The sequence below is a fragment of the Leptodactylus fuscus genome, chromosome 3 (assembly GCF_031893055.1).
Source record: "Leptodactylus fuscus isolate aLepFus1 chromosome 3, aLepFus1.hap2, whole genome shotgun sequence".
Lineage (NCBI taxonomy): Eukaryota > Metazoa > Chordata > Amphibia > Anura > Leptodactylidae > Leptodactylus > Leptodactylus fuscus.
In genome coordinates, this window is record NC_134267.1 from 129,512,344 (window position 1) to 129,538,465 (window position 26,122).

At 39.3% G+C, this 26,122-nt stretch overlaps 1 protein-coding gene across 12 annotated transcripts in view; it reads right to left on the bottom strand.

Annotated features, from left to right (window-relative positions):
- The window catches only part of RIMS1 (regulating synaptic membrane exocytosis 1), a 340,018-nt gene that overhangs the window by 139,035 nt on the left and 174,861 nt on the right, over positions 1–26,122 (bottom strand). For 6 of the 12 annotated variants that reach the window (XM_075268333.1, XM_075268332.1, XM_075268329.1 and 3 more), the window contains 5 exons: positions 25,635–25,788; positions 25,457–25,528; positions 12,824–12,977; positions 11,761–11,886; positions 9,516–9,578 (listed from right to left, as the gene is read on the bottom strand). In XM_075268333.1, the coding sequence (XP_075124434.1) occupies positions 9,516–9,578; positions 11,761–11,886; positions 12,824–12,977; positions 25,457–25,528; positions 25,635–25,788 (569 nt within the window). Of the gene's footprint in view, positions 1–1,010; positions 1,089–9,515; positions 9,579–11,760; positions 11,887–12,823; positions 12,978–25,456; positions 25,529–25,634; positions 25,789–26,122 lie in introns of all 12 variants that reach the window. The other 6 variants (XM_075268331.1, XM_075268330.1, XM_075268323.1 and 3 more) reach the window with 2 other exon arrangements.

A 26,122-nucleotide genomic window follows, 5' to 3' on the forward strand; every position in this document is an offset into this window, starting at 1 on the left:
TAGCAGCGTCCCCCCCCCCCCTCCCCATTGACTTAGAAAGTAACTCTGCCTGAAAAGTGGAGAGGAAACCATATTTCTTTAATAAAATATATTACAAAGTTTCTAATATTCACCCTTACTTTTCATTTATGCAAAGATGTTTATAACTGGAGGTATGTTTTAGGTGCATACAGAATCTAGTGAGTGTCACCCATTTATGTAAAGTATCTATATATATATATATATATATATATATATATATATATATATATATATATATATATATATATATATATATATATATATATATATATATATATCTGAGTCTACATGGGTGCTTTGATACTATATATAATTCCATTAGCTGGTAATGATTGTTGTTGCAAATGAAAAACATGATACCAAAATCAATAAATCATCTAAAAATAAAGGGGGAGCCAATAGATTCATTGATTTCTGGTAGTGATTCCACTGAATCTGTTAGAAATGTTCTTACCAATAAATATATTCAATGCATCCAGATCTTTTGACATGGCCCACCATATGTTTACATATCACATATCACCATGTATCACCATTCACTTACAATTACTGTTTACTTAAGCAGAAGGAACTTGAACCTTTCCTTAGACACCAACATTACATTAACCAGAACAGAGCTCTTCAACCTATCAATCTATCAACAATACAGCTCAACTGACCACTGAGCAGAAATGAGCAGATCTCACAGGTAAAATGTCACCGTCTTCATAGACCAATTGGGATTATATAGTAATATGCCTATTTAATTTTTTAATAGTTCAAGAGCCATGTTCTAGCATACAAGAATACAAAACCAGAGGTTCATACAGTACATAGCAGACAATAGATAGCATGTAACACTACAAGGACACGGCATACTAAAAAAAAAAAGATAACACACGATAGTCGTCCTTATACAAAGAAATGTCAACAAAATTTGTTTTTCTTAGAAAAACATAGTGACCGAAACACGGACAACATAACTGTTAACTCCACAACAAAATTCTTACCTGTACAGTCTCCAATTAGAACCAAATTCTAGCAAAGGCATCTTGGGTGGCAAAGTTTTACTGTGCCTAACAGTATTTCTTGTGTTTTGAAAAACACAGGAGGACACAAAGAAAGAATGCAATAGTACTTCAGCAAAACAGGATATGTAGTCAGAAATATAATAGTTGTACAGCCATTTCTGTGTTTCTCTGCTGGGTGCTGACTACATGGAGCGTATGCACAGTGGATGTTAAGCTTTGTGCTGCAATTATGTATTTAGATTGAATTCTACCACTGAATTGTATTTTACACAATACATGTAGATGCCATTGAATATTCTGTCTTAATGATAATGTAATATGTACAAGTTAATGACACAATCATCCAGTTTTTCTTTTTATTCTTTACAATTTTTTAACTCTAGAGCGAAAGAGTTTATACATATATTGTGGCATATTTACGAAACTATGTAATGTAAAGCGATTGATGTTCCCCATATCAACCAACCACGGTGTAGCTTTCATTTTTCAAGAGTACTAGGAGAAATGACAGCTGCGATGTGATTGGTTACTATGAACAACTAAGGCAGTTTTCTCATTTAGACATTTTCCCCTACTGTGTCAGTTACATTTTATGTCCCAATTTTCAAGAAAAGAATTTTATTGTACTGTATGAAAGCACAACAGGTACTACATAGCTGGATCACAGAAACGGAATATTGCAGAATAACTAGCATATACAGTAAAATGAGAAAACATTACAACAGTTTACTGAATATAATTGGTCTGCTTATTACAAAAAATAGAAATTTTCATGTATGATATTCTCAGAGGAATTTGACTTGTATATATGCCTCATGTCTATGTAAATTAATTGCATGTAGTGTATTGCACAATGATAAATGGTTGTGTACTTATAAACAACGTATAAGTCTCAAATAGCAGAATTATGACCTGTACTGGAAACAATTTAGGATGTAGTAAAACTAATTTACTTATTATTAGAAAGGAGAAGAGTGGTTTTCCAGTATCATACTTTAATGTCTCTGCCTGTTCGGGTTACTGCGCCACCCTCTGCTTGCACTGTGTGAACACGGCTCTAGTTCTGTAATTAAATTTCCACCACACCCGTCTTCTGCCCTTGTTTGCCTCTGTTCATGAAGTGGTTAATTCTAGTCTTGCCGTGTGATTGACAGCCTGTCCACCTATCAACTCCAGGGTGGGTTCTCCCACCCTATTTATTCTTGGTTCGCATTCACATTGTTGCTTACTATTGCCTCGTGATTTCTGGCCTTTCTCTTGCTGTTTAGTTACTTGTATTCTTAATCCTGACCTTGGCTTTCCCTATTGACTATTCTTTTGGACTTCGACTTGCATTGCAACTGCATTGCATTGCTGACCTCCCTTTGTTGTTGTTTGTCTTGTCTGCATTTTGTGTTTCACGTATATAGGAAGGGCCCGTCGCCCAGTTGCCACCTATTACGTAGGATAGGACCAGGCAAGCAGGAAGGGACAGTAGGGGGTTTCAGCTTAGGGCTCACTGTCTCTTGTGCCCCTTTCCCAGGGTTTCCAGTAGCTACTGGGGAATTACTGTCCTAGCAATTTTCCTAACACATACATTGATAAACCATCAATGTGTAATATATGGTGGTCCAATCTTTGTATCCTCCACTTATCAGAATGAACAAGATGCTTTAACCCCTTAAGGATATGGACTAAAAACTGTTTCAAATCTTTTTGTAAATGAACAGCTCAGGTAAATATAAGAAACTTTGTAGGATATCTTAAGAGCAGAAAATGCCCTTATCTATTGTTATCAGCTACTCTCCTGCCTAGCAAACTGTTTAGTTCAGTGACAGAAAATCCATCTTCACTGACCACAGGCTGCAATACATATAATTCTATGGAGTAAGAATGTGGAGAAGGAAGAGATGTGAGACAGACCTGGAGCAGATTATAGAAAGATCTCTCCTATCAGAGCTTTATTCAGATCTCCACAACTCACTCCTGCTAAGACCTGCTGAAAAACTGTTATAAGAAGTATTATAAAAGAAAGAAATCTTAGTATGTCCTCTTGCACGTTGTTCTCTCTGCTAGCTTATGCCTCATTGGCCTCATCTTCTGTCCCTCCTCTACTTTCCATAGTCCACAATGTAATCTCATCTGTGACTGAGTTAAACAGTGTCAAAAACAAAAGGGAATATGGACACCGAGCAGACCGTAGTGTAATATTTTTGTGACCCCAAGTCACAACTCCGAAGTCACAGTACAAGAAGACCGAAGGGTTAATCTTCGGATTGAGGCAGCATGTTCCTAACACCACATGGGTGTATAATCGTATACAAAAAAGACCAATCCGGATAAATCCGGCAAAAAGGATTCCAATTAGAAGAGCGCAGTTCCCTTTTTGCCGGATTTATCCGGATTGGTCTTTTGTGTATATGAGTTAAACAGTGAAGACATTTTCTGTGACTGAGTCACAGCAAACAAATTTACAGTGAAATGAGCAGTTTGCCATACAGGAGATAGGAGAACTTTCCTTAACTTTCTTATATTCAACTGCACTAGTCATTTCCCAAAAAAAATTGAAATGACATATGTCACTTTAACTTGTCATAACTTTAGAAAATTTTAACTTATCCAAGTAATCTTGAGGTTAAACCTCATGGATTTTTTTTCATTTGTTTATGAAAAATAGTATATTTGGTGAAAATTTTGAAAAACTTACAATTTAGAAAATGTGAAATGCTATGCTTTTCAAACAGATAGTCATCCCACCCAAATTAGTTAAATATATTATCTAATAGTTAAAATATATTATCTACCTGCTTCATGTTGTCTGGATGTTTAGGGGGTGTTCACACTACCGTCAGTGTCCGACAGGTAGTGTCCGCTCAAAATCTCGCACGGACATTAGGAGCGGACACTAGCTGTGTCCGTGACACTTGTCATTCACTTAAATGGCGATCGGGTGCGTTCTTTTGCACTCCGTGCCCTTCCTTCACTGTCCGCATGTAAAGATGTCCAACTTTTCAAGCGGACAGAAAAACCCGACATGTCAGGTTTTTCTGTCCGCTTGAAAAGTCGGACATCTTTACATGCGGACAGTGAAGGAAGAGCATGGAGTGCAAAAGAACGCACCCGATCGCCATTTAAGTGAATGACAAGTGTCATGGACACAGCTAGTGCCCGCTCCTAATGTCCGTGCGAGATTTTGAACAGACACTAGGAGCAGACACTACCTGTCGGACACTGACGGTAGTGTGAACGCTCCCTTAGAGACTTAGAAGTGTAAAGGTAATTTCCATATTTACAAGAACATTTCCAAAGCCCATTTTTTTGGGAGTCACTTCAGTTTTTTAAAGGCCTATACATCAGCAACTCCTCATAAATCACCCCAAATTTAATACAGCATTTGGGAAGTTTGTTAACCAAAATGCAAGAGTTTAAATGAAAAATGCATCTGACAATTTGTTATGTATTGTTGCCCAAGCACGAAAATACCCCAATATGTAGATGTAAAGTGTTGTTTGACACAAAGCAGGGCACCAAATGAAAGGAGCGTCACTAGGCCTTTGAAGGCAGATTTTGCTAAAATCATTTTCTGGTATTATGATGCATTTGCAAAGACCCAAAAATACCAGAACAGTGGAAATCTGCACTGAGCAAAGGCAACACTCAATGAATTTATCAAGGGGTATAGTGAGCATTTTCACCCTACAGAATTTATTAACATGAATTTTGAAAACTGCTGTTTGGGCACAGGGCAAGGCATAGAAAGTGAGGAGTGCCATTATATCAGTGTATATCAATATATTATGTACTGTTACCTCATTTATTTTTGAACACAGCAAAAGGATCTTGGTTATACATTGCCCATAATATATTTCGCTGAGAGCAACACACGCTTTATACATGTATCTAGCGTTTGGTTGCTTTCAACATACTTTTAGCAAGAATAACTGTTTTATGATCCAAGAATATCCAATGGGGCATTACGAGTACTCCCACCTGACTCATTATTGTTAAACCACTATAGGTAGCTGTGCTACATAGTCCGGAAACCGCTCTATCTCTGGGGCTAGGGGTGGTGCCCAGATACTGTATAACCTCACTGTGTTTATAGAATATTATACACAGTTAGTTTGAATCTGTATCATAAATTGATATACACTGATATATGAGGTTATATGACTCACTTGGTTGTATTTAGGTTCATATGTGTGTGTTGTCTTATTATATTTTTATTTTGAATAAAGGTGAAGTTTTATACACATTTTCTCTTTGATGGCATCCCAAAACTCTATCATATATCCCTATGTGTATCCTAATAGAAAGTGGCATGTTCATCAGGACATCAAAAGGCCGTTTTCATCTGTGCCTGGTTCTGAAGCTCAGCTCAATTTAACTCATCAGTGAGACTCCTGATGCTCAATAATCCCCACCTCCCACATATTAATGGTCTATACCAATGATAATATATTTATGTATATTACCAAAAATTCAAAAAGTTTTTCACCTTATCGATATCAGATTGGAGATGGTCCATTCCAGCACCCTGAGTGATCAGCAGTTCTCAGCCACTGATACATTGGAAATAGAGCGTAGTCCGTCCTCTGAGTCACTGCAGCTTAGTTCTGACTCAAGGGAATAGTAGCTGACCTACAACACCCTTGACTGGGCACAACACAGAGTACAGAGCTGCTAGCCTGCTTTATTTTATACCTCTCTCCCCTGCGTCCAACTCTACAGAAGCTTCAGGGAAAAACAACAAAATGGGCAGCTTAGACTCTGTATAACAACTCAGAAGTGTCGCTGCAACCTCAGATGGAGGTATACCTATCATCACACAACTGGCATACACACCGCAACGGATAAAAAATGCATACCTCTTAGGGCTAGTTCACACGGGGGCAAAGAGGCTGATTTTGACAGCGAATTTCGCTTCAAAATCTGCCCCTTTACAATAGTGGTCTATGTAGACTACTAGCTTTTTTTTTTTGCTACCGTTTTTTTACGCTAGGTGAAAAAAGAAGAGACATGACCTCTCTTCAGGCGTTTTCCGCCTGAAGAAAGCAATAGAGGTGAATGGGAAGCGTGTTGCGTTTTTTTTACAAAAAAACGCGCAGTAAAAAAAGTGACCCATTTTTTGCGGCCCGTTCTCCTTTAAGGGATGGGAAAACCGTCTGGCCTTGTCTGAAGTGGTTTTTACAAAAAAACATCTCTTAACCTGAGGACAGACTTGCACTTTTTAAGACTGTACTTTCTTACTAGTAGGGCTGGGCAATTATAAACCAAATCAAAATTACAATTAACTGAACATTTTACCTCAATAACAATTAATTAACGATTATTTCAGGACACTTACTTTTTTACAAGCCATGACATGCCAATGAATTTTGGTTTAAGTTAGTGACAGATCAGTAAGCCTGACATATCCTTCAGCCAATGGCAGTTTCCAACCATTAATTGATCCGACAATCAATTTTGATTATTTTTCAATTGACTGCCCAGCTCTAGTAGTGATCTGATTCTACTTTTACTGCCTTTTTGAGATATATCATGCTAAAGCAAAGTATTTACAAATGTATACATAGGTGAATGACATCTTTTATTGGTGAGAGCTTATCACCAATATAGAGTCTTTCAGCTCTAAGGGTGCATTCAGACTACGTAACGCCGGGCGTGTATGAGAGCCGTACACGCCGGCATTACGGCAGACTGCCGAACACTTCCCATTCACTTCAATGGGAGCGCTAGTAAACGCCGCTGTTACGAGCACTCCCATTGAAGTGAATGGGAAGTGTTCGGCAGTCTGCCGTAATGCCGGCGTGTACGGCTCTCATACACGCCCGGCGTTACGTAGTCTGAATGCACCCTTAGACAACAAAACGTAAGTAACTCTGCAAAGATAGAGCCACCCATATCTGCATGTAAGAACTAAGATTCAAGAGATTTACAGCTTTCTAAATGTATAAGGATGTACTATCAGAAGAAAGACAGTGATAATATATTTTATTAGCTATGTGACACCTTTTTACTGGTGTCATCTTATATAAAACTATAAAAAAAAAAAAATAGACTGGACAGTTATGAAATTCAAACTATAATTGAGTTGGTCTTAGATTTATCCACAAATCTAATGCATGTTTCATATTTTTTTGCTAATATACATTTTAGCATATTACTGGGATATGTTATAACGTGCTAAATAATCACTGGGGGTCCCATCTACTCAGAATTACAGACATCAATAGAACAAAAGAGTTAGTGCTCTTTAATAGCGGAGCGTATTTGTTCTTATGACTGATGGAGTCATAGTGAATGGACCATCATCTGTCGGTAAGTTATAGCATATCCATCTCTTCACTTATATTGGTGAAAACCTGCTTTAACTGCTATCATTTGAGTAAACGGTAAAGGTTGGAAATCATTTTCATTTTTCATGTCTATATTAGCTCCATTTGCTGGATGCCAATGATTTGAAAGTGTAACTCCCATTTTTTTTTTCATATTCATTATTGTGTCAGGCGGCCTGTTTTTTATTAAAAGGAAGTTTGATAGATTAATAAAGTGTATGTTCACCACACGCTCCCCGAAATAATAACAAAAAGAGAACCAAATAAATTGATGAAAAATGAACGTGCCCAAAATTAATACAAAAAAGAAAAAAGATAGGTGAGTATCTATCAAGGGACGCTTAAAAATAAAACTTTATTGGATAATTAAAGATAAAATCGTGTAAACACCAAAACACAGACTATGATAGTCTAAACAATCGCTAGAGATAGTAAACCACTCATCACTAGCAAAAAGTCTAAGGATGGAGGGTCCTTATTATGTTACAATTCCCTCACTATCACTTAGATAATAATTGGCCAGATCCAAAAATAAAGGATACCTATCAGAAGCATATGATACAGGGATAGAACGCCAAGAATAAAATTATGGCTAATAGTTCCCTAGCAAATATATTGCCACTGATCACCCCTATATCTTTATGGTCTGAATCTACCTTAAGACCAATCAACAAATACTGGCCAATTATATAAACACAGAATCTTTGCCTATAATCAACAAAGTTGTATATTCATTGCCTGTCAACAAAGTTGTTTAATATATTTTTTTGCTATTTTTAGCTATTTTTTGCCTGACGCGTTTCAATGTTCCGGTCTCTATAGCTATGACCGAACATATCTTCAGAGGCATAGACTGTCAAAAACGGCAAAGGTGTCTGACCTAGTCTTAGATATTGTTTCAAACTAGTGCTGCACACCCTCCCGCTCCCCCCGCGGCACTGATGTATGGCCGTCAATCTAAGTGATAGTGAGGGAATTGTAACATAATAAGGACCCTCCATCCTTAGACTTTTTGCTAGTGATGAGTGGTTTACTATCTCTAGCGATTGTTTAGACTATCATAGTCTGTGTTTTGGTGTTTACACGATTTTATCTTTAATTATCCAATAAAGATTTATTTTTAAGCGTCCCTTGATAGATACTCACCTATCTTTTTTCTTTTCCGAAATAATAACAGATTTATTTTTAAAAAGTAAGTGACACTTTATAATTATTGCCATTGCCATTACTGACCACCCCTTTACCCAGACCACATTTTCTGTGATAGGATTTTCCATATTAACCATTTTCTTTGAGAGGAATATTCTTCTAGAAAAGTACTTTTGAATTCAATTTTGGGTGGTCATGTTTTAAGGGAGCGTTCACACTACCGTCGGTGTCTGACAGCTAGTGTCCGCTGCTAATGTCCGTTCAAAATCTTGTGTGGACATTAGCATCAGACACTAGCTGTGTCCGTGACATTTTGCATTCATTTAAATGGAGATCGGGTGCGTTCTTTTACAGTCCGTGTCTGTCCTTAACTGTCCGTTCCCAAAGATGTCCGACTTTTTTTTTTTTTTTTTTTTTTTTTATGTAGATTGTGAGCCCACATAGAGCTCACAATGTACATTTTTCCCTATCAGTATGTCTTTTTTTGGAATATGGGATGGAAATCCATGCAAACACAGGGAGAACATACAAACTCCTTGCAGATGGTTTTTTGCCCATGGCGGGATTTGAACACCAGGACTCCAGCGCTGCAAGGCTGCAGTGCTAACCACTGAGCCACCGTGTGGCCCCAAAGATGTCCGACTTTTGAAGTGGACAGAAAAAACCTACATGTCGGGTTTTGCTATATAGTGAAGAGGTGCCAGCATTTGCTGAATACAATGGATCTGCCGATTGGTGGATTGCAGATCCTAAGGTTAGTTAGTAAAAGTTCTGCAATTCTGCAATACCCCTTTAATTCCAAGGACTCACAGTTTTTAGTAACAATATTTTTTTTTAAGTTTCTGTACTAATGCAGACTTTATTACATTCAGGTACCATTATCCAATATCACATTTGAATGGAAATTGGAATTGCTTTCTTATTGGTTGCTTATCCATACAAAAGAAAAACTCTTATATTTTCTAATTCAACAGTGCAATTCACATAATTTAAGACATTATAAATAAGAGTTTGGTACCTTATAGTATGTAGGCACTCAGCACTTCGGCCACGTTTTGCTCTGGGCAACATAAGGAGTTCGCTGAAAAGATAAAGCATAGCGTAATTTTAATACATTTATTTACAGGTTTAATACAGAATTTAAAAAAATCGAAGATGGACATAAATAAGGGATGAAAGAAGTTGGTTTAAATGTTGACAGGCACAATTTTCTATTTATTTGACGGAAAGCACAGAACGGAGACCCTGAACGCAGGTGTGAACCTAGCGTCATCATCAGAACACGACTTGTTCAGCATTTTCAACCTGAATGCATTGAACAAACCGAAAGAAAAAAGCTGCTCATATCCTCAAGTGCGATTTTCTAAATAGTCTCATCCTAATTATATGTTAACAAGAGTACAAGAACCAATATTTATAACACCTATTTCTACATGTAACAATTGTTTTTTATTATATCACTAAACATGTAATTTATTAAGAAAAATAGTCCAGTAGATAAATCCTCATTCTATAAAATATGAACTAATCAAACAATTAATAGGACATTTTTAAACTACTGGCCTTTTATCATCAATTTGTCCTTTCTAGTGAGTGAAATGTAATCTTGTCCATAAGCGCTTACTAGCAATGGCCATTTCCTTTTGTGTCAAAGAGTATGTACGGCCTGTCATGGTGTTAGGCTCCACCTGAGTTAATATCTGATTTTTGTTGACTTGTAAAATGTCTGGTTTTCTTGGATACACAAATGATGGTGCTGGACCAGAAGGATGCAAAAAAGTCAATTTTATGTCTTCCTTTTCACAATCTTTGGAGAGTACAGTAGCCAGCCACCAGCGCCGATCATATTCACAGGTCACATAACCAGTTATGTCATCCATTGCCAATCTTGTGCCGCCTTCTACCACTTCATGGACTTCACTGTCATTGCTGAATGAAAAAATCCTTGTTTTTATTTCTGTTTCACTATATGGAATGAAAGTGTGGTATTGCTGAGTCCCTTGGATGGGTTCTGCTTCCTGTAACTGATGTTTTAACAAACTCTCCTTCAGATCAGAAGGACAGATCTGAATTCAAGATTTTCGGAATGACGCTGTAATAGTTATATTTTAAAATATTATCCCATCGCGATCCCAACTTGAATTTTGGTACAGATGTGGCTAAGGGCATAGCAGGCCCATGTGCATTTTTTTGAAATTTTTAAATAAAACGTTTTTTTCGGAAATGCGTTTTAAAATTTTGCGTTTGCGTTCACATGGGTAAAATATTAACAAAGATACTCTTGTGACATATTTGGTGAAAGCCTGTATAGTTCTGAGTAGAATGGCGTTTATTTTGTTTCTCTATCTTTTTTCTAGCCTAAGTTATGAGGAGAAATGTAAAGGCAGGCAACACAGAAATTCGCACTTTTTCTGAACTTTGAAAATCAATTAAAAATCCCAAAAAAATTTTAGAATTTTTTTTTCTTCACATTTTGCATTCTCTGACACACTATTACCAAATAACAAAATCTCAAAAGAATTAAAAATATAGAGGGAAAAATCATTGGTTCACTTGACACGGAATGATTATAAAAATGGATAAAGTATTCTACAACTGAAAACCTACCGAGACATGGCTTTCCACCTAAACTAACAGATCAAGCAAGGAAAGCACTGGTCAGAGAAGCAACCAAGAGGCCCATGGTCACTCTGGAGGAGCTGCGGAAATCCACAGCTCAGGTGGAAGACTCTGTCCATAGAAAAACTATAAGTCATGCACTCCACAAATCTGATTGTTTGCAGTTTTCCACAAGTTATACAGGGAACACAGGCAAACATGGAAGAAGGTGCTCTGGTTAGATGAGACCAAAGTTGAACTTTTTGGCTTAAATGCAAAGCGCTATGTGTGGTGGAAAAGTAACACTGCTCATCATCCTGAACACACCATTCCCACTGTGAAACATAGTGGTGGCAGCATCATGCTGTGGGGAGGCTTTTTGTCAGCAGGGTCTGGGAAGCTGGTCAGAGCTGATGGAAAGATGGATAGAGCTAAATAAAGGGCAATCCTGGAAGAAAACCTGTTGATGGCTACAAAAGACTGGCAGAGGAAACAATCTTTCTGTCTAAAAGAAAACAAATTAATGTCAAAATGAAAATTCTCCAAGCAGTGTTCTGACCAAGGCCAGGCAGCCCCATTACTACAGAGTATGGCTAGTATATAATAAAAAGTCTCTCATTAGAAAGAATCATAACTAATATCACCCTGTAGTTTTATGTACTTACTTTTCTTGATCAGACAAATACTGACTGTCCGAGTCCCTGGACCTATGAATAACTGGACTGCGGGAGGCATCATGGTGTCTTGTTGGAGAGCGTGATCGTCTCATTTGATGAATTTCATCTAGGCTCCTAGACAAGGGACATAATAATAATAATAATAATAATAATAATAACAATAATAATAATAATACCTATTATAGTGACACAGTAACATAGTAACATTAATAGTGAAATAATTAAATAATAAGATATTGCATAATAAGATTTTTTTAAAAATTCAAAGTGGGAACAGGAATGCATGAATGAGATTTCTGTAAAAAAAGGAAATAAATTAGAAATTACATGATGAAAACGTACAGTATGTGGTTTATTTAGTTTCTTACTATTTCAAGATCTGTCTTTGCTGCTAATGAATTGGTACATTTATATTGCAACCGAGGCTATTGGGGAATGTACCAATCTGGACTGTAGTCAGAGAAAGTGTTGATAATAACACACATGTTCCTATTAATTCCCCACGAACAGAGATGAATTAAGCCTTAATTACAGTACATTAAAAACATACTCATTTTACAGGTTCCCTGCTATTCCCATTCTGACACTGTTTCCTGCTGGTCTCTACTTCCTGGTCACTCATGACAAACAGAGAATGACTGCCACAGCCAGAGGCAATTCCCGGGTGTTTAAAGGGACCAGAAAGCAGAGACCACCTGTCAACTTGGGAGTCCGTGTGAGGGAATTTGTGAAGTTAGTATTATTTTTACATTTTTTTCTACACTATTAAGAGCCAATAAAAAAAATTCCTATTGGCCAGCCATTCTCTTGTTAAATTTCATTGCAGCTGAACAATTTGGCGTTTATTTATTTTAAATCCACTTGTTCAAAAGATATGGCCCATTAAAGGTTATGTATGAACTAGCTGTAATTATCCAAGTGGGTGGTAACCTTTTATTTCCTCAGAGAAGTACTCCATACTATATATTACAGTTAAATGTTAAATTAAGTAGTTGGGGTAGTTAAGTGAGGGTATAGTGTACAGTGTAAATGGTCACATGACACAACATACCTCTGTAATGGCACATTTGGTAAGCGTGAGCGGGTCCTGCCCTGTTCATCAACACGGTGAGGAGATACGGAACGAGAACGATGATGGGTCACTCTTTGTTGTTCCGGCACTGTTAATGTTGTAGATCGGCTTTGCCTAGTATTAGACCTTGAGCCTAGCAATAAAAAAGTTAAAGCATGAAAATTTTTTACTTTAAGGGAGCCTTCACATGGAGTTTACGCTCCGCTCATTTTGAACGTAAAGGGAGCCTTCACACAGAGTTTATGCTCCGCTCATTCTGAACGTAAACTCGTCCAGAGTGAGCGGCGTAAAAAACAAATCCCATTGACTTCAATGGGTGGCGGTATACACGCGCTACCCATTGAAATCAATGGGAGGCTTTTTTTACCTATTGCTTTCAATGTGATACGCGCGTATGCCGCCACCCATTGAAGTCAATGGGATCTGTTTTTTACACCGATCGCTCTGAATGATTTTACGTTCAGAATGAGTGGAGTGTAAACTCTGTGTGAAGGCTCCCTAAAATAAGTTTTTGCTTTTATTAATAGCTTGGTGGATTAGACTTCTCAATACTTAACACTTTTGTATCCATAAGACAGGATTAAGTTGGAAGGCAGTATAGTTTAATAGGATAAAACTGCAATGGCTTGTATTACATAAGCATCAAATTGGATTTCCAATTGACTGACATAAGATCAGATTTAACAAACATTAATTTTACATTTGACATGCAAAAATATCTACATGAAATACATACAAAAATAAAAATAAGCCTTTGACAGTTGTTAACACTAGTGAAGTGAATAAGCATATAACAAAAGTAGGATACATTTTTCCATTCCATTGTTTTAACTAAAATCCAATGGGCTCGGATCTAAACGTTAAGCATCCTCCTGTCCCCATAACCCACAACAAAACCAAAGTCTTCTCCTACATATGTATGTGTAGACCCCTAAATCAATAAAGACCCCAGAGAATATCTAAAAAAAAAAAATATAGACCCCAGAGAAGACCTCAAAATAAATCTAGCACTGATTTGATTAGACTGTAGAATTAATGTAGGCACTCAAATTAATTGAGAACTCTGACCACACCTCATAGCAAAGTCAGGGTCCTGGCACCATTCAGGCAGGTTGTCACGTGTGTAAAGCACACAATGTACTGATACTGAGTGGCCAAATAGAACCCAACGTGATAGTGAGGAGGATAAGTACGGTAAATGGAGGTACAACTACTGTAACAGGGACCTGTGTTGTGTCACTTACAGTAACTGAAACTACACAAGTGCCAGATACCACAGTGACTCCACATACAGACACAGTGCAGGGACGGTCAAATGCCCTCTTTGTATTAGGGTTTGTTTGCAGCTTGCAATCGCCATAGCTAAGTCACTGTTTGCAATAGTCCATTTCAAGCTTAAAGGGGTTTTCTCTCTATAGAAATGTATTTCCTTGTTCAGTAGCATCTAATGGCTGGAGGTATGACCACTGAGACTTCCAGCTAATGTATAAGAGGATCACAATTGTGTCTCGTGTCAATAGAGAGGTAGTGAACATGGTTATCCACTGCTCCACTCAGTACTATGAGGCTCCCATTAGATCTACAGAAGTAAATGAAGTGGTGGCCTGGCATACACAGGGGGTACTCAAAGGCGGCTGCAGACCCACTGAGATCAGATACTTTTCTCTCATGTGTTTACAGGATAGATGCCATTAATGAGAAACATCTTTAGAGGGACCCTCAGAAAAGTCCCTGGCAAATCTGCTGCTAGGATTCACAATAATCATTTGTAACATATAGGGAAACAAAGGAGCAAATGCGCATCTTTTCTACAGCACCACTACACGAGAAAACAGGCAATTTTCTATTGTATATCAATAGGCTATCCATGCAATGGCATTGACTCTCTGTTCTGGGTCTTGTGACTCCCCAATATTATAATATACAGTAATATTCCCTAATAGGGTATTTGAAAATGAACTCTATTAATCTAACCCCTTTGAGGAGTCTCTGTCTCCAAAATTCCAACAAGGGATCTCTATTCCTTTCTGAAACTCATATTTAGGCTGAGTTGTTTTTTTTTCAGTGTAAATTTTGCTGCATTTTTTTAGCCAAAGCTAGGAGTGGATTCAAAAGGAGTAGGAAATGTAAAGAAAGCTCCTTCTTTCTGAAACCATTCCTAACATTGACTCAAAAAGCCACAACAAAATCTGCATCAAAAAAGCGTACGTCTCCAGACTTATAGTGTTTAGGGATCACAGTCAGTGTAAGGAGTTAGTATAGCCTATTTCCAAGATATTTCCTATTTCTACACCATAGAACAAAATAACAATGCTCAAAATCCAGGAGAGACTGTCAGATGACCTCGAGCTACTTTACTACTTTAAAGAGTGAGTAAAAATGCTCACTATCTGAATTACATACATACTGTACATAGAAGTACGTCCAGCAAGCTTTGAATCAATGACAGTATATGTCCCAGTAGAGTGGTTGTAACTGAACTATAAACAGAAAGAGGTACAAGACAAATGCAAACATCTTAACCACTAGTATGCTATTCTACGATGTAGGGACATTATATAGGGGGTCTCCTACCTAGAATGCCCCTAGACAGCAGCTGAATAGAGCAGTGTACTGACTATCTGTAGCCCCTAGTAAGTGTACTCTATATGGCATATATAACTGAACACAGTCATCTTTCTATAATGTTAGCTCATTGAGGTTCTTAGCCACTACACCAATGAAGATGAGCAAATCACCAGGGGTGAGCCTGCTCCTTTTGCCGCCCGAGGCTAACTGCAGAAAGCCGCCCCCCCCCCCCCGCTGGAGGAGGGGGCGGATCGGGGGCGTGGCCGGGTGGATCGGGGGCGTGGCCGAGTGAAGGGGTGGGGCTTAGCCCCGTTCGCCGGCAGAGAGTAGGCCCGGAGACTGCCTGCTCTCTGCCTGAGCGTGAGGGGAGGCTTCTGGAGCTACGCTGCTCCAGCGGCCTCCCCAAACCACCGCTCGGTGATAAGCCAGTCCAGGACAGCTTGTCCAGGACTGGCTTAGGTTAGCAAAAATGCCGCCCTCCCTGAGGCCCTGGCATAGTGCCGCCTGAAGCGCTCGCTTCAGGTCGCCTCATGGGAGGTGCGGCATAAGACCAGACCAGGGTCACTTACTTCTGGCATTGGGTTGTAAAGTGGGACAAAGCTTTTAGTCTACTACATGTTATAACGTCTAAGAGTAAATCAAAGCACATACCGTATGAGCCAGCTGATTTCTAGAGATAGATATCAGTTTAGAACGCATTTGTTGAATATGCAAACAATATTCAAACGGTTCTGTACATGGCTGAGTACAGCACATGGTCAGGTACTTCAGTTTATACAATTCTATAGTTATAGGTAACTGGTTTCATTTGACAGTAATAGTGTAGGTCAAGGATTGCCTATGAAGTACACTGCAAGTGAAGAGTTCTGTGTTTTCTGTTGCTTCAGTCGAGATGACTGATGTACAACTCACTTGTGGAACTACATAAATTCTATCAAGCAACAGCAGTCAACATTTATAAGTCAATATGGCACAATATAACCTAAACAATAGGTAAAAAACCATCTATAACATGAGTAACAAATATTTAGGAGACAGCTCTCCTATTTATAAAGGCACGATATCTCAACAATGGTTCTGCACTACTATGTGCCAAAACTCTACAAAAATGGTGTGTCATTTGGCTGCTAGAAGCACTGAAACGAATACACACCCAGATAGTTTATGAGACTGTTGTATTCATATGCCCGTCTTTCCAATGACTGACAAGCTGCTGTATATGAATTCATTGCCAATGAATGTCCAGCCTGCCTATTAATACTTTGGCCCTATGGATGACATGTTATCATGCAGAGCATCTTTGGCTAAATTGAAGAGAAATTGCCACACTGAACATGCAGTGTGATCTGTTATAAAGTTATATATGTTGGCAAGATTTATATATACAGTCCTATGAAAAAGTTTGGGCACCCCTATTAATCTTAATCATTTTTAGTTCTAAATATTTTGGTATTTGCAACAGCCATTTCAGTTTGATATATCTAATAACTGATGGACACAGTAATATTTCAGGATTGAAATGAGGTTTATTGTACTAACAGAAAATGTGCAATATGCATTAAACCAAAATTTGACCGGTGCAAAAGTATGGGCACCTCAACAGAAAAGTGACATTAATACTTAGTAGATCCTCCTTTTGCAAAGATAACAGCCTCTAGTCGCTTCCTGTAGATTTTAATCAGTTCCTGGATCCTGGATAAAGGTATTTTGGACAAACAATTCAAGTTCAGTTAAGTTAGATGGTCGCCGAGCATGGACAGCCCGCTTCAAATCATCCCACAGATGTTCAATGATATTCAGGTCTGGGGACTGGGATGGCCATTCCAGAACATTGTAATTGTTCCTCTGCATGAATGCCTGAGGATTTGGAGCGGTGTTTTGGATCATTGTCTTGCTGAAATATCCATCCCCGGCGTAACTTCAACTTCGTCACTGATTCTTGAACATTATTCTCAAGAATCTGCTGATACTGAGTGGAATCCATGCGACCCTCAACTTTAACAAGATTCCCGATCCCGCATTGGCCACACAGCCCCAAAGCATGATGGAACCTCCACCAAATTTTACAGTGGGTAGCATGTGTTTTTCTTGGAATGCTGTTTCTTTTTGGACGCCATGCATAACGCCTTTTTTTATAACCAAACAACTCAATTTTTGTTTCCAAAATGAAGCTGCCTTGTCCAAATGTGCTTTTTCATACCTCAGGCAACTCTATTTGTGGCGTACGTGCAGAAACGGCTTCTTTCTCATCACTCTCCCATACAGCTTCTATTTGTGCAAAGTGCGCTGTATAGTTGACCGATGCACAGTGACACCATCTGCAGCAAGATGATGCTGCAGCTCTTTGGAGGTGGTCTGTGGATTGTCCTTGACTGTTCTCACCATTCTTCTTCTCTGCCTTTCTGATATTTTTCTTGGCCTGCCACTTCTGGGCTTAACAAGAACTGTCCCTGTGGTCTTCCATTTCCTTACTATGTTCCTCACAGTGGAAACTGACAGGTTAAATCTCTGAGACAACTTTTTGTATGCTTCCCCTGAACAACTATGTTGAACAATCTTTGTTTTCAGATCATTTGACAGTTGTTTTGAGTAGCCCATGATGCCACTCTTCAGAGGAGATTCAAATAGGAGAACAACTTGCAATTGGCCACCTTAAATACCTTTTCTTATGATTGGATACATCTGGTTATGAAGGTCAAAGCTCACTGAGGTTACAAAACCAATTTTGTGCTTCAGTAAGTCAGTAAAAAGTAGTTAGGGGAATTCAAATCAATAAAATGATAAGGGTGCCCATACTTTCGCACCGGTCAAATTTTGGTTTAATGCATATTGCACATTTTCTGTTAGTACAATAAACCTCATTTCAATCCTGAAATATTACTGTGTCCATCAGTTATTAGATATATCAAACTGAAATGGCTGTTGCAAACACCAAAATATTTAGAACAAAAAATGATTAAGATTAATAGGGGTGCCCAAACTTTTTCATAGGACTGTAGCTTTGTAGGAAAAGATTGAATGTGAATTGTCAGCTTAATATGCTGCCATAGGTAAGGAATAGATATTAAAGAGAGTCTACGACCACCTCCAAGCTTATTAATGCTTATTAAACATGTAGATGTTGAAGAGCCCAACGCTTTTCAACATCTACATCAATGAACTGGCTACAGCCCTGGAGGCCTCACCAACCCCAGGCCTCACCCTGAACGACCGTAAGGTGAAGTTCCTGCTATACGCCGACGACCTCCTACTGCTGTTCCCCACCGAGAAAGACCTCCAAGAAAGCCTGTCAGTGTTGGAAAAATTCAGTACCACATGGGCTCTACCCATCAACCACAAGAAGACCAAAGTCATGATATTTCAGAAGAAGGGCCACAACAAAGCCCCCACCCCACAATTCACACTGAACGGCTCCACTTTGGAGAAAACCAACAGCTACACCTACCTGGGGCTGGAGCTCAGCCAATCAGGAAGCTTCAAAGCAGCAATAGAAACTCTGAAAGGAAAAGCCTGCAGAAACTTCTACGCTATCAGAAGACAACTGTACCACCTCAAACCACCGGTGAGGGTCTGGCTGAAGATATTTGATGCAGTCATCGCTCCGATCCTTCTCTATAGCAGCGAGGTTTGGGGCCCAGCCACCTACCCAGACCAGACAAAATGGGACTCTAGCCCAATAAAGACCTTCCACCTGGAGTTCTGCAAATACCTGCTCCGTGTCCATCGTAACACCTCCAACATGGCCTGCAAGGCAGAGCTAGGCAGACTCCCCCTATGGCTCACCATACAGAAGAGGGTGCTAGCTTTCCAGGCACACATCCAGGGGAGCAACCCCGACTCGTACCACCACCAAGCATGGCTAAGCCACCTGAGCAAACTAGACAACCAAACAACAGCCAACCACCAAATCAAAAACACCAACAGATGATAACCAAGGCCAAAATAAAGGCGACCGCAGAGGCCAACAGAGAGCGGTACATTGAAGAATGGAGAAACGAAATAAATAACTCCAAGAAACTCACCATATACAAATCTCTACAAAGGGACTACACCATGGCCACCTACCTGGAGAGAATACGCCACCCCAAACACAGACAGACCCTGAGCCGGTATAGACTAAGCGCCCACAACCTGGAGATGGAGACGGGGCGACACAGGCAGACGTACAAGCCACGGGAGAACAGACTGTGCCAGCACTGTGACCAGGGGGCCCTAGAAGACGAGACCCACTTCCTGCTACACTGCACCAAATACTCAGCTGTGAGGGCCGTCTACTACCAAAGACTCTCTGCCCACATCCCAGACTTCATATCTGCAGACGAGAAGAGGAAACTCTACATCCTACTAGGAGAAGAAGAGGCCACTGTGGAGATCGCTGCCCAATATGTGTCCAGCTGTCACCAAATAAGAGGAAGATGAGACTCCACGGACTGTTATACCCCAAAACAACCCACCCCACCCCCCCATATAGCGGTCACCAACTAAGAGGAAGATGAGACTCCACCGATTGTTATACCCCAAACCACTCACCCCCCCACCCCCATATAGCAGTCACCAACTAAGAGGAAGATGAGACTCCACGGACTGTTATACCCAAAACCACTCACCCCCCCCCCCCATATAGTGGTCACCAACTAAGAGGAAGATGAGACTCCACGGACTGTTATACCCCAAATCAACCACCCCAAACCTCCATACCCACCACTCACTACCCGACTCCAACTCCCCCCCCCCCCCACTTTACTAGCTTTGGAAATGCCAAATATCTATTCGGACGTGCCAATAAAGCTTGTTTGATTTGATTTGCTGCCATTGCATTACAGAGCATCCTACAGTGATAAACAATTTATATTTGCTATGTATTATGTAGATTTAGAGAAACACAACTTTGAAGTCTCAAGCAAATGAGTCTTTTGGTGCACAGGAGGAGGGCCTTCAGTCTTGGGAAAATTGCTCATGCTATTAGATAGAATAAGTGATGTCATAGCATTGGGCAGATCAACTGCAGGCATATGGTAGGGGTATGAATAGTAAAAGCAGTGCTCCAGGGAGCTGAAGGCTACCCACATTGCGCCAATGTCCATATTTACATAACATTTTAACCCCCTTCAGGCTGCAGCCATTTGTTTTATTTTCAGTTTCTTTTTTTTCCCAAGGTTCCAAAAATAATAACTTTTTTTTTTTTTTCCATTCACAGAGGTGTATGAGGGATTCATTTTTGAAGGACAAATTGTACTTCATAATAGTGCCATTTTTATTCTGTAGAATGTACTGGGAAACTGAAAAAAAGATTAGAATGGGGTGGAATTAAAGAAAAACTATATTTGAATGACTTTCTTTCAGGCTTCGTTTTATGTTGCTCATTGTGCAGCCAAAATGACGTCACCTGTATTCTGTGGGTCGGTAGGATTATAACAATACCAAATGTATGGGGGGGTTTTATGTTTAAACCCATTAAATAAATCTAAAGCTTTGCAAAACAAAATAAAGCAGAAACACAAATGCTATGGTGGCAGCACAGCTACTCTACATCCAGTGGATTTTGGGAAAGACATTTTTCTCCAAATCTACAAAAAATACACGCATAACAAAGGTAACACAGGGGTGATAGTAGAATACAGTGGGACAAAAAAGTATTTAGTCAGTCACCAATAGTGCAAGTTCCACCACTTAAAAAGATGAGAGGCGTCTGTAATTTACATCATAGGTAGACCTCAACTATGAGAGACAAAATGAGAAAACAAATCCAGAAAATCACATTGTCTGATTTTGTAAGAATTTATTTGCAAATTATGGTGGAAAATAAGTATTTGGTCAGTAACAAAATTTCATCTCAATACTTTGTTATATATCCTTTGTTGGCAATGACAGAGGTCAAACGTTTTCTGTAAGTCTTCACAAGGTTGGCACACACTGTTGTTGGTATGTTGGCCCATTCCTCCATGCAGATCTCCTCTAGAGCAGTGATGTTTTGGGTCTGTCGCTTGGCAACACGGACTTTCAACTCCCTCCAAAGGTTTTCTATAGGGTTGAGATCTGGAGACTGGCTAGGCCACTCCAGGACCTTGAAATGCTTCTTACAAAGCCACTCCTTTGTTGCCCTGGCGGTGTGCTTTGGATCATTGTCATGTTGAAAGACCCAGCCACGTTTCATCTTCAATGCCCTTGCTGATGGAAGGAGGTTTGCACTCAAAATCTCACGATACATGGCCCCATTCATTCTTTCATGTACCCGGATCAGTTGTCCTGGCCCCTTTGCAGAGAAACAGCCCCAAAGCATGATGTTTCCACCCCCATGCTTTACAGTAGGTATGGTGTTTGATGGATGCAACTCAGTATTCTTTTTCTTCCAAACACAAAAAGTTGTGTTTCTACCAAACAGTTCCAGTTTGGTTTCATCAGACCATAGGACATTCTCCCAATACTCTTCTGGATCATCCAAATGCTCTCTAGCAAACTTCAGACGGGCCCGGACATGTACTGGCTTAAGCAGTGGGACACGTCTGGCACTGCAGGATCTGAGTCCCTGGCGGCGTAGTGTGTTACTGATGGTAGGCTTTGTTACATTGGTCCCAGCTCTCTGCACTTCATTCACTAGGTCCCCCCGCGTGGTTCTGGGATTTTTGCTCACCGTTCTTGTGATCATTTTGACCCCACGGGGTGAGATTTTGCGTGGAGCCCCAGATCGAGGGAGATTATCAGTGGTCTTGTATGTCTTCCATTTTCTAATTATTGCTCCCACAGTTGATTTCTTCAATCCAAGCTGGTTGCCTATTGCAGATTCAGTCTTCCCAGCCTGGTGCAGGGCTACAATTTTGTTTCTGGTGTCCTTTGACAGCTCTTTGGTCTTCACCATAGTGGAGTTTGGAGTCTGACTGTTTGAGGGTGTGCACAAGTGTCTTTATAAACTGATAAGTTTAAACAGGTGCCATTACTACAGGTAATGAGTGGAGGAAAGAGGAGACTCTTAAAGAAGAAGTTACAGGTCTGTGAGAGCCAGAAATCTTGATTGTTTGTAGGTGACCAAATACTTATTTTCCACCATAATTTGCAAATAAATTCTTACAAAATCAGACAATGTGATTTTCTGGATTTGTTTTCTCATTTTGTCTCTCATAGTTGAGGTCTACCTATGATGTAAATTACAGACGCCTCTCATCTTTTTAAGTGGTGGAACTTGCACTATTGGTGACTGACTAAATACTTTTTTGCCCCACTGTACGTTTGGAGAAGATGGTAGACTCTTTTTAAAGCTACAGGTCTGTATTTTCCAGTAGCCAGTAAGCCATTTGGCTATTGGGCCCTGAAATAATTTACTGTAGTATGCGTGACTGACATCAAATAAGTTTATTATAAGCAGCAGGACATACACTAATGATAAAGGAATGAACCTTCTAAAACCCAAGTTGAAAATAGGTACGATTTGTATCTAAATATATCTTTATACAAAATTTTGAGAGATATATATATACTGTATATATATAAATGTATATATGGAATATCACTGTACCACATTGCATAAGCAAATACAAAACACAATAACAGCATTAATATTTAATTCCAGTGTTTTTGCTTTCAAACCTATTACCATAATTCTCAATAGTGCATACACTACTGACATCTGACTTTGGACATTAGGCTACGTTTTTCCATTGATATTACACAGTATTGATTACATTTATTATTAACGTATAGGTAAAGAGCACAATGTAGAACATAGGTTTATAACCAAATAAGGGACTTTATTTATTTATTATTTAGTCGTGTAAAAATGACAGTAAAATTGCAGAATTTTGTGAGAAACAAGATCACAGGAAGCCTTCTAACCATCATACATAGTCCAATTTTGCTCAATCAGTTTAGTATAGACGTTTCTATTTATCTATAGAAGACCTGGTTATTAACAAACTCATCCTAGGTTAGAACACCTTTTAAAGAATTAGATCATCCAAGCTCTCTCAGCCAATCAGAGGCATCCAATATTACCTTAAAGAGGACCTACAATAGTGGGACACCTTCATTTATATTATATGTAAGTCTAGTTTTTACTGTGATGGATCCTCATTACTTCCATTAAAATGAACAACCTGGAAGTTCTGCACTGGTATGGGACAAGGTTAAGGGGATATCGTCACTGCTTAGGGAGAGACCACCATTTAGGTGTGTGGAGTCTTATTAAGCCATTTTGCGCTCCACTGTTCAAAGGAACATGGGAAGAATATGCAAATCTGTCTTCCATGATGTAATTGGCAAAATGGCTTAAAAGACTCCACACACCTAAATGGTGGTCTCTCCCTAAGGAGTGACGATATCCCCTTAACCCTGTCTAGAAGCCTCTCATCTCTGTCAAGTCAGTCTTCTCTGCACCGGGCTGAAGAGATCCAATCAGATCGAAACAGCTGCCCTCAGCTGTACTTGGTAAAATCCCACATCATTGCAAGCAAAGGCCTCTGGGAAGGTCGGGCATGATGTTAAAGGGAGCACCCTCTATTGGGCTACATGACTAAGGCTCTGTCTTCCTAATTACATCATGGAAGACAGATTTGCATAACCTCAGGCAGCGCCCTCTATTGGGCTGCATGACTGAGGCACTGTCTTCCTAATTACATCATGGAAGACAGATTTGCATACTCTTCCCATGGTATGGGACAAGTGAGAGATAAAGTAGGGATCACAGCGGCAGACATTTTTATGTTCTGTTAATAATTCCACTTTAGTAATTAAGGAAGGCCTTTGACACTATCACATAACAACCAGATAGATAAATTCTGAAAGATTAGGCTTAAGGACTGGATGGTTCAGTGGATTTACAGCTGGCTGATGCATTGATTTCAGAGTAGTGTTGTTAATGGTGGGCATGCTGAGGATAGACGAGTCACAAGTGGTGAACCTCGGCAGTATGTCTATGGTCCTATTCTTTTTAGTACTTTTGTAGGCAACATAAGTGAAGGTTTGATATGTAAGCTTTGCCTGTTTACAGATGACACAAACGTGTGTCAACATAGATAAAATATCTAGCTTTACTGGATGAATGGTCGAAACAATGTAAACTGAAGTTTAATGTTCCAAAATGTAAAATAATGCACATGGGCCTGGTTCACATCTATGTTCAGTATTCCGTTTGGGGAGTCCACATGAGGACCCTCCAAATGGAATCCTGAATGCATTAAAAAGCGGTGAGCAATGAAACCACAAGCACCCCATAGACTATACAGCTCCATCCTCTATGTAGTAGACGTCGGGTTACTGCAGCTCAGTTCCCATTCATGTCACAATCAGCTTGGCTTGTTTTTCAATAAAATATGGTGACTGGAGATTGAGCTGCAATTTCTATATGAGAAATTCCCTTTAAGTTCAAACATGATTTGGGGGTATTCAAGTGTACTTGGGAGGGGAAGAGGATATTTTTTCATTCTGTGAAATGCCCAATGGAAAAAAGCCTATGGGCAATGCCATTTAAGTGTTGGCATCACACTTGCATCTAAATAGATCTATGGAAATTTTCTCCTTAGAAGTTCCTGTTCATGTACCATTGGAAATGTTTGGAATAGGTTTGAAAGCCATAGCTTTAAGCAATAGTGTGGTGCTATATTAAAGTCTCTATTTTTATCCTAATTGCAAAATATAAGTTGGCAGCCATGCATCATGCACTGTTAACACTTCCGTGCAGCAGCAGTTTCATGAGGACTACAGACTAGTTAATTCAACAAGCAGAACAAAGAAACAAATAAGACAAATCTATGTATCTTGGGACATTAATTGATGTCATGGTGTTCACGCTCTATAAACAATGTTGCATTTATTAGCTCAGAGCATTGTGAAGTAGAATACTTAATAACCCCATAGTTTACCAGTTTGATCATGAATCAAAGCCTTGGAAATGATTTAATGTCCATGGTTGGTAGATCAAATGATGTTCTTTATTCATAAGAATAGTCTCCACAATACACTGAATCTCCAAAATGAACATCCTACTGGAATCTGGATTAGTGAAACGAAGCAGAAAGCAAAGAGAAGATGGGACCATGCCTTTTACCAACGCACCTGGAGGCACAACTCCAATACCATCATCAACATCAAAATCTGAGAAGTCACTATCAATGATTCGCTGAGATCCTGTACAACAGCAAACCATAGGTGGTCATTTCATGAAGCACACAGGATTTATGCACAGAGTAATAAGCAGACAAGATGGTGCTGCGCTTCAATACACAGTACTTACTTTGTAATTTTTTGCTAGAACTTTCTCCATGTACATGTCTCCTTGGCATGAAAGGTGATGGCTGAGGCAGAGGTAGTGAAGACTCATCGTGTGTTTGCAGTTTATACCAGTGAGGTTCATCATCTAATAGTGCAGTTTCTAGCTCTATGAGAATCTAAGAGGAAAGTTACACCATGAGAGGAGAAGCAAAATAACCTGCTAAGGATCATGAGTGATGGTCAAAGCCTGAACCTGGAAAGTCTATGTAACATATAATAATGGACTCACACCCCTTTTGAAAAAAATGACAGATTTGTGCTTTATCCATCACAGTTTACAAGCATGTTTGTTATCAGTCACTGACTAATGGTGTTTTTTAGTGTATAAGGAGTTTTAATGCTAAATCTGTCAATATCCTGACAAGAAGTCACACAAACACTTAATATGCAATTCAAAAACAAGTCTGATGACTTTATATGCCATTAATTGACATTAAAATGCTGACAGAA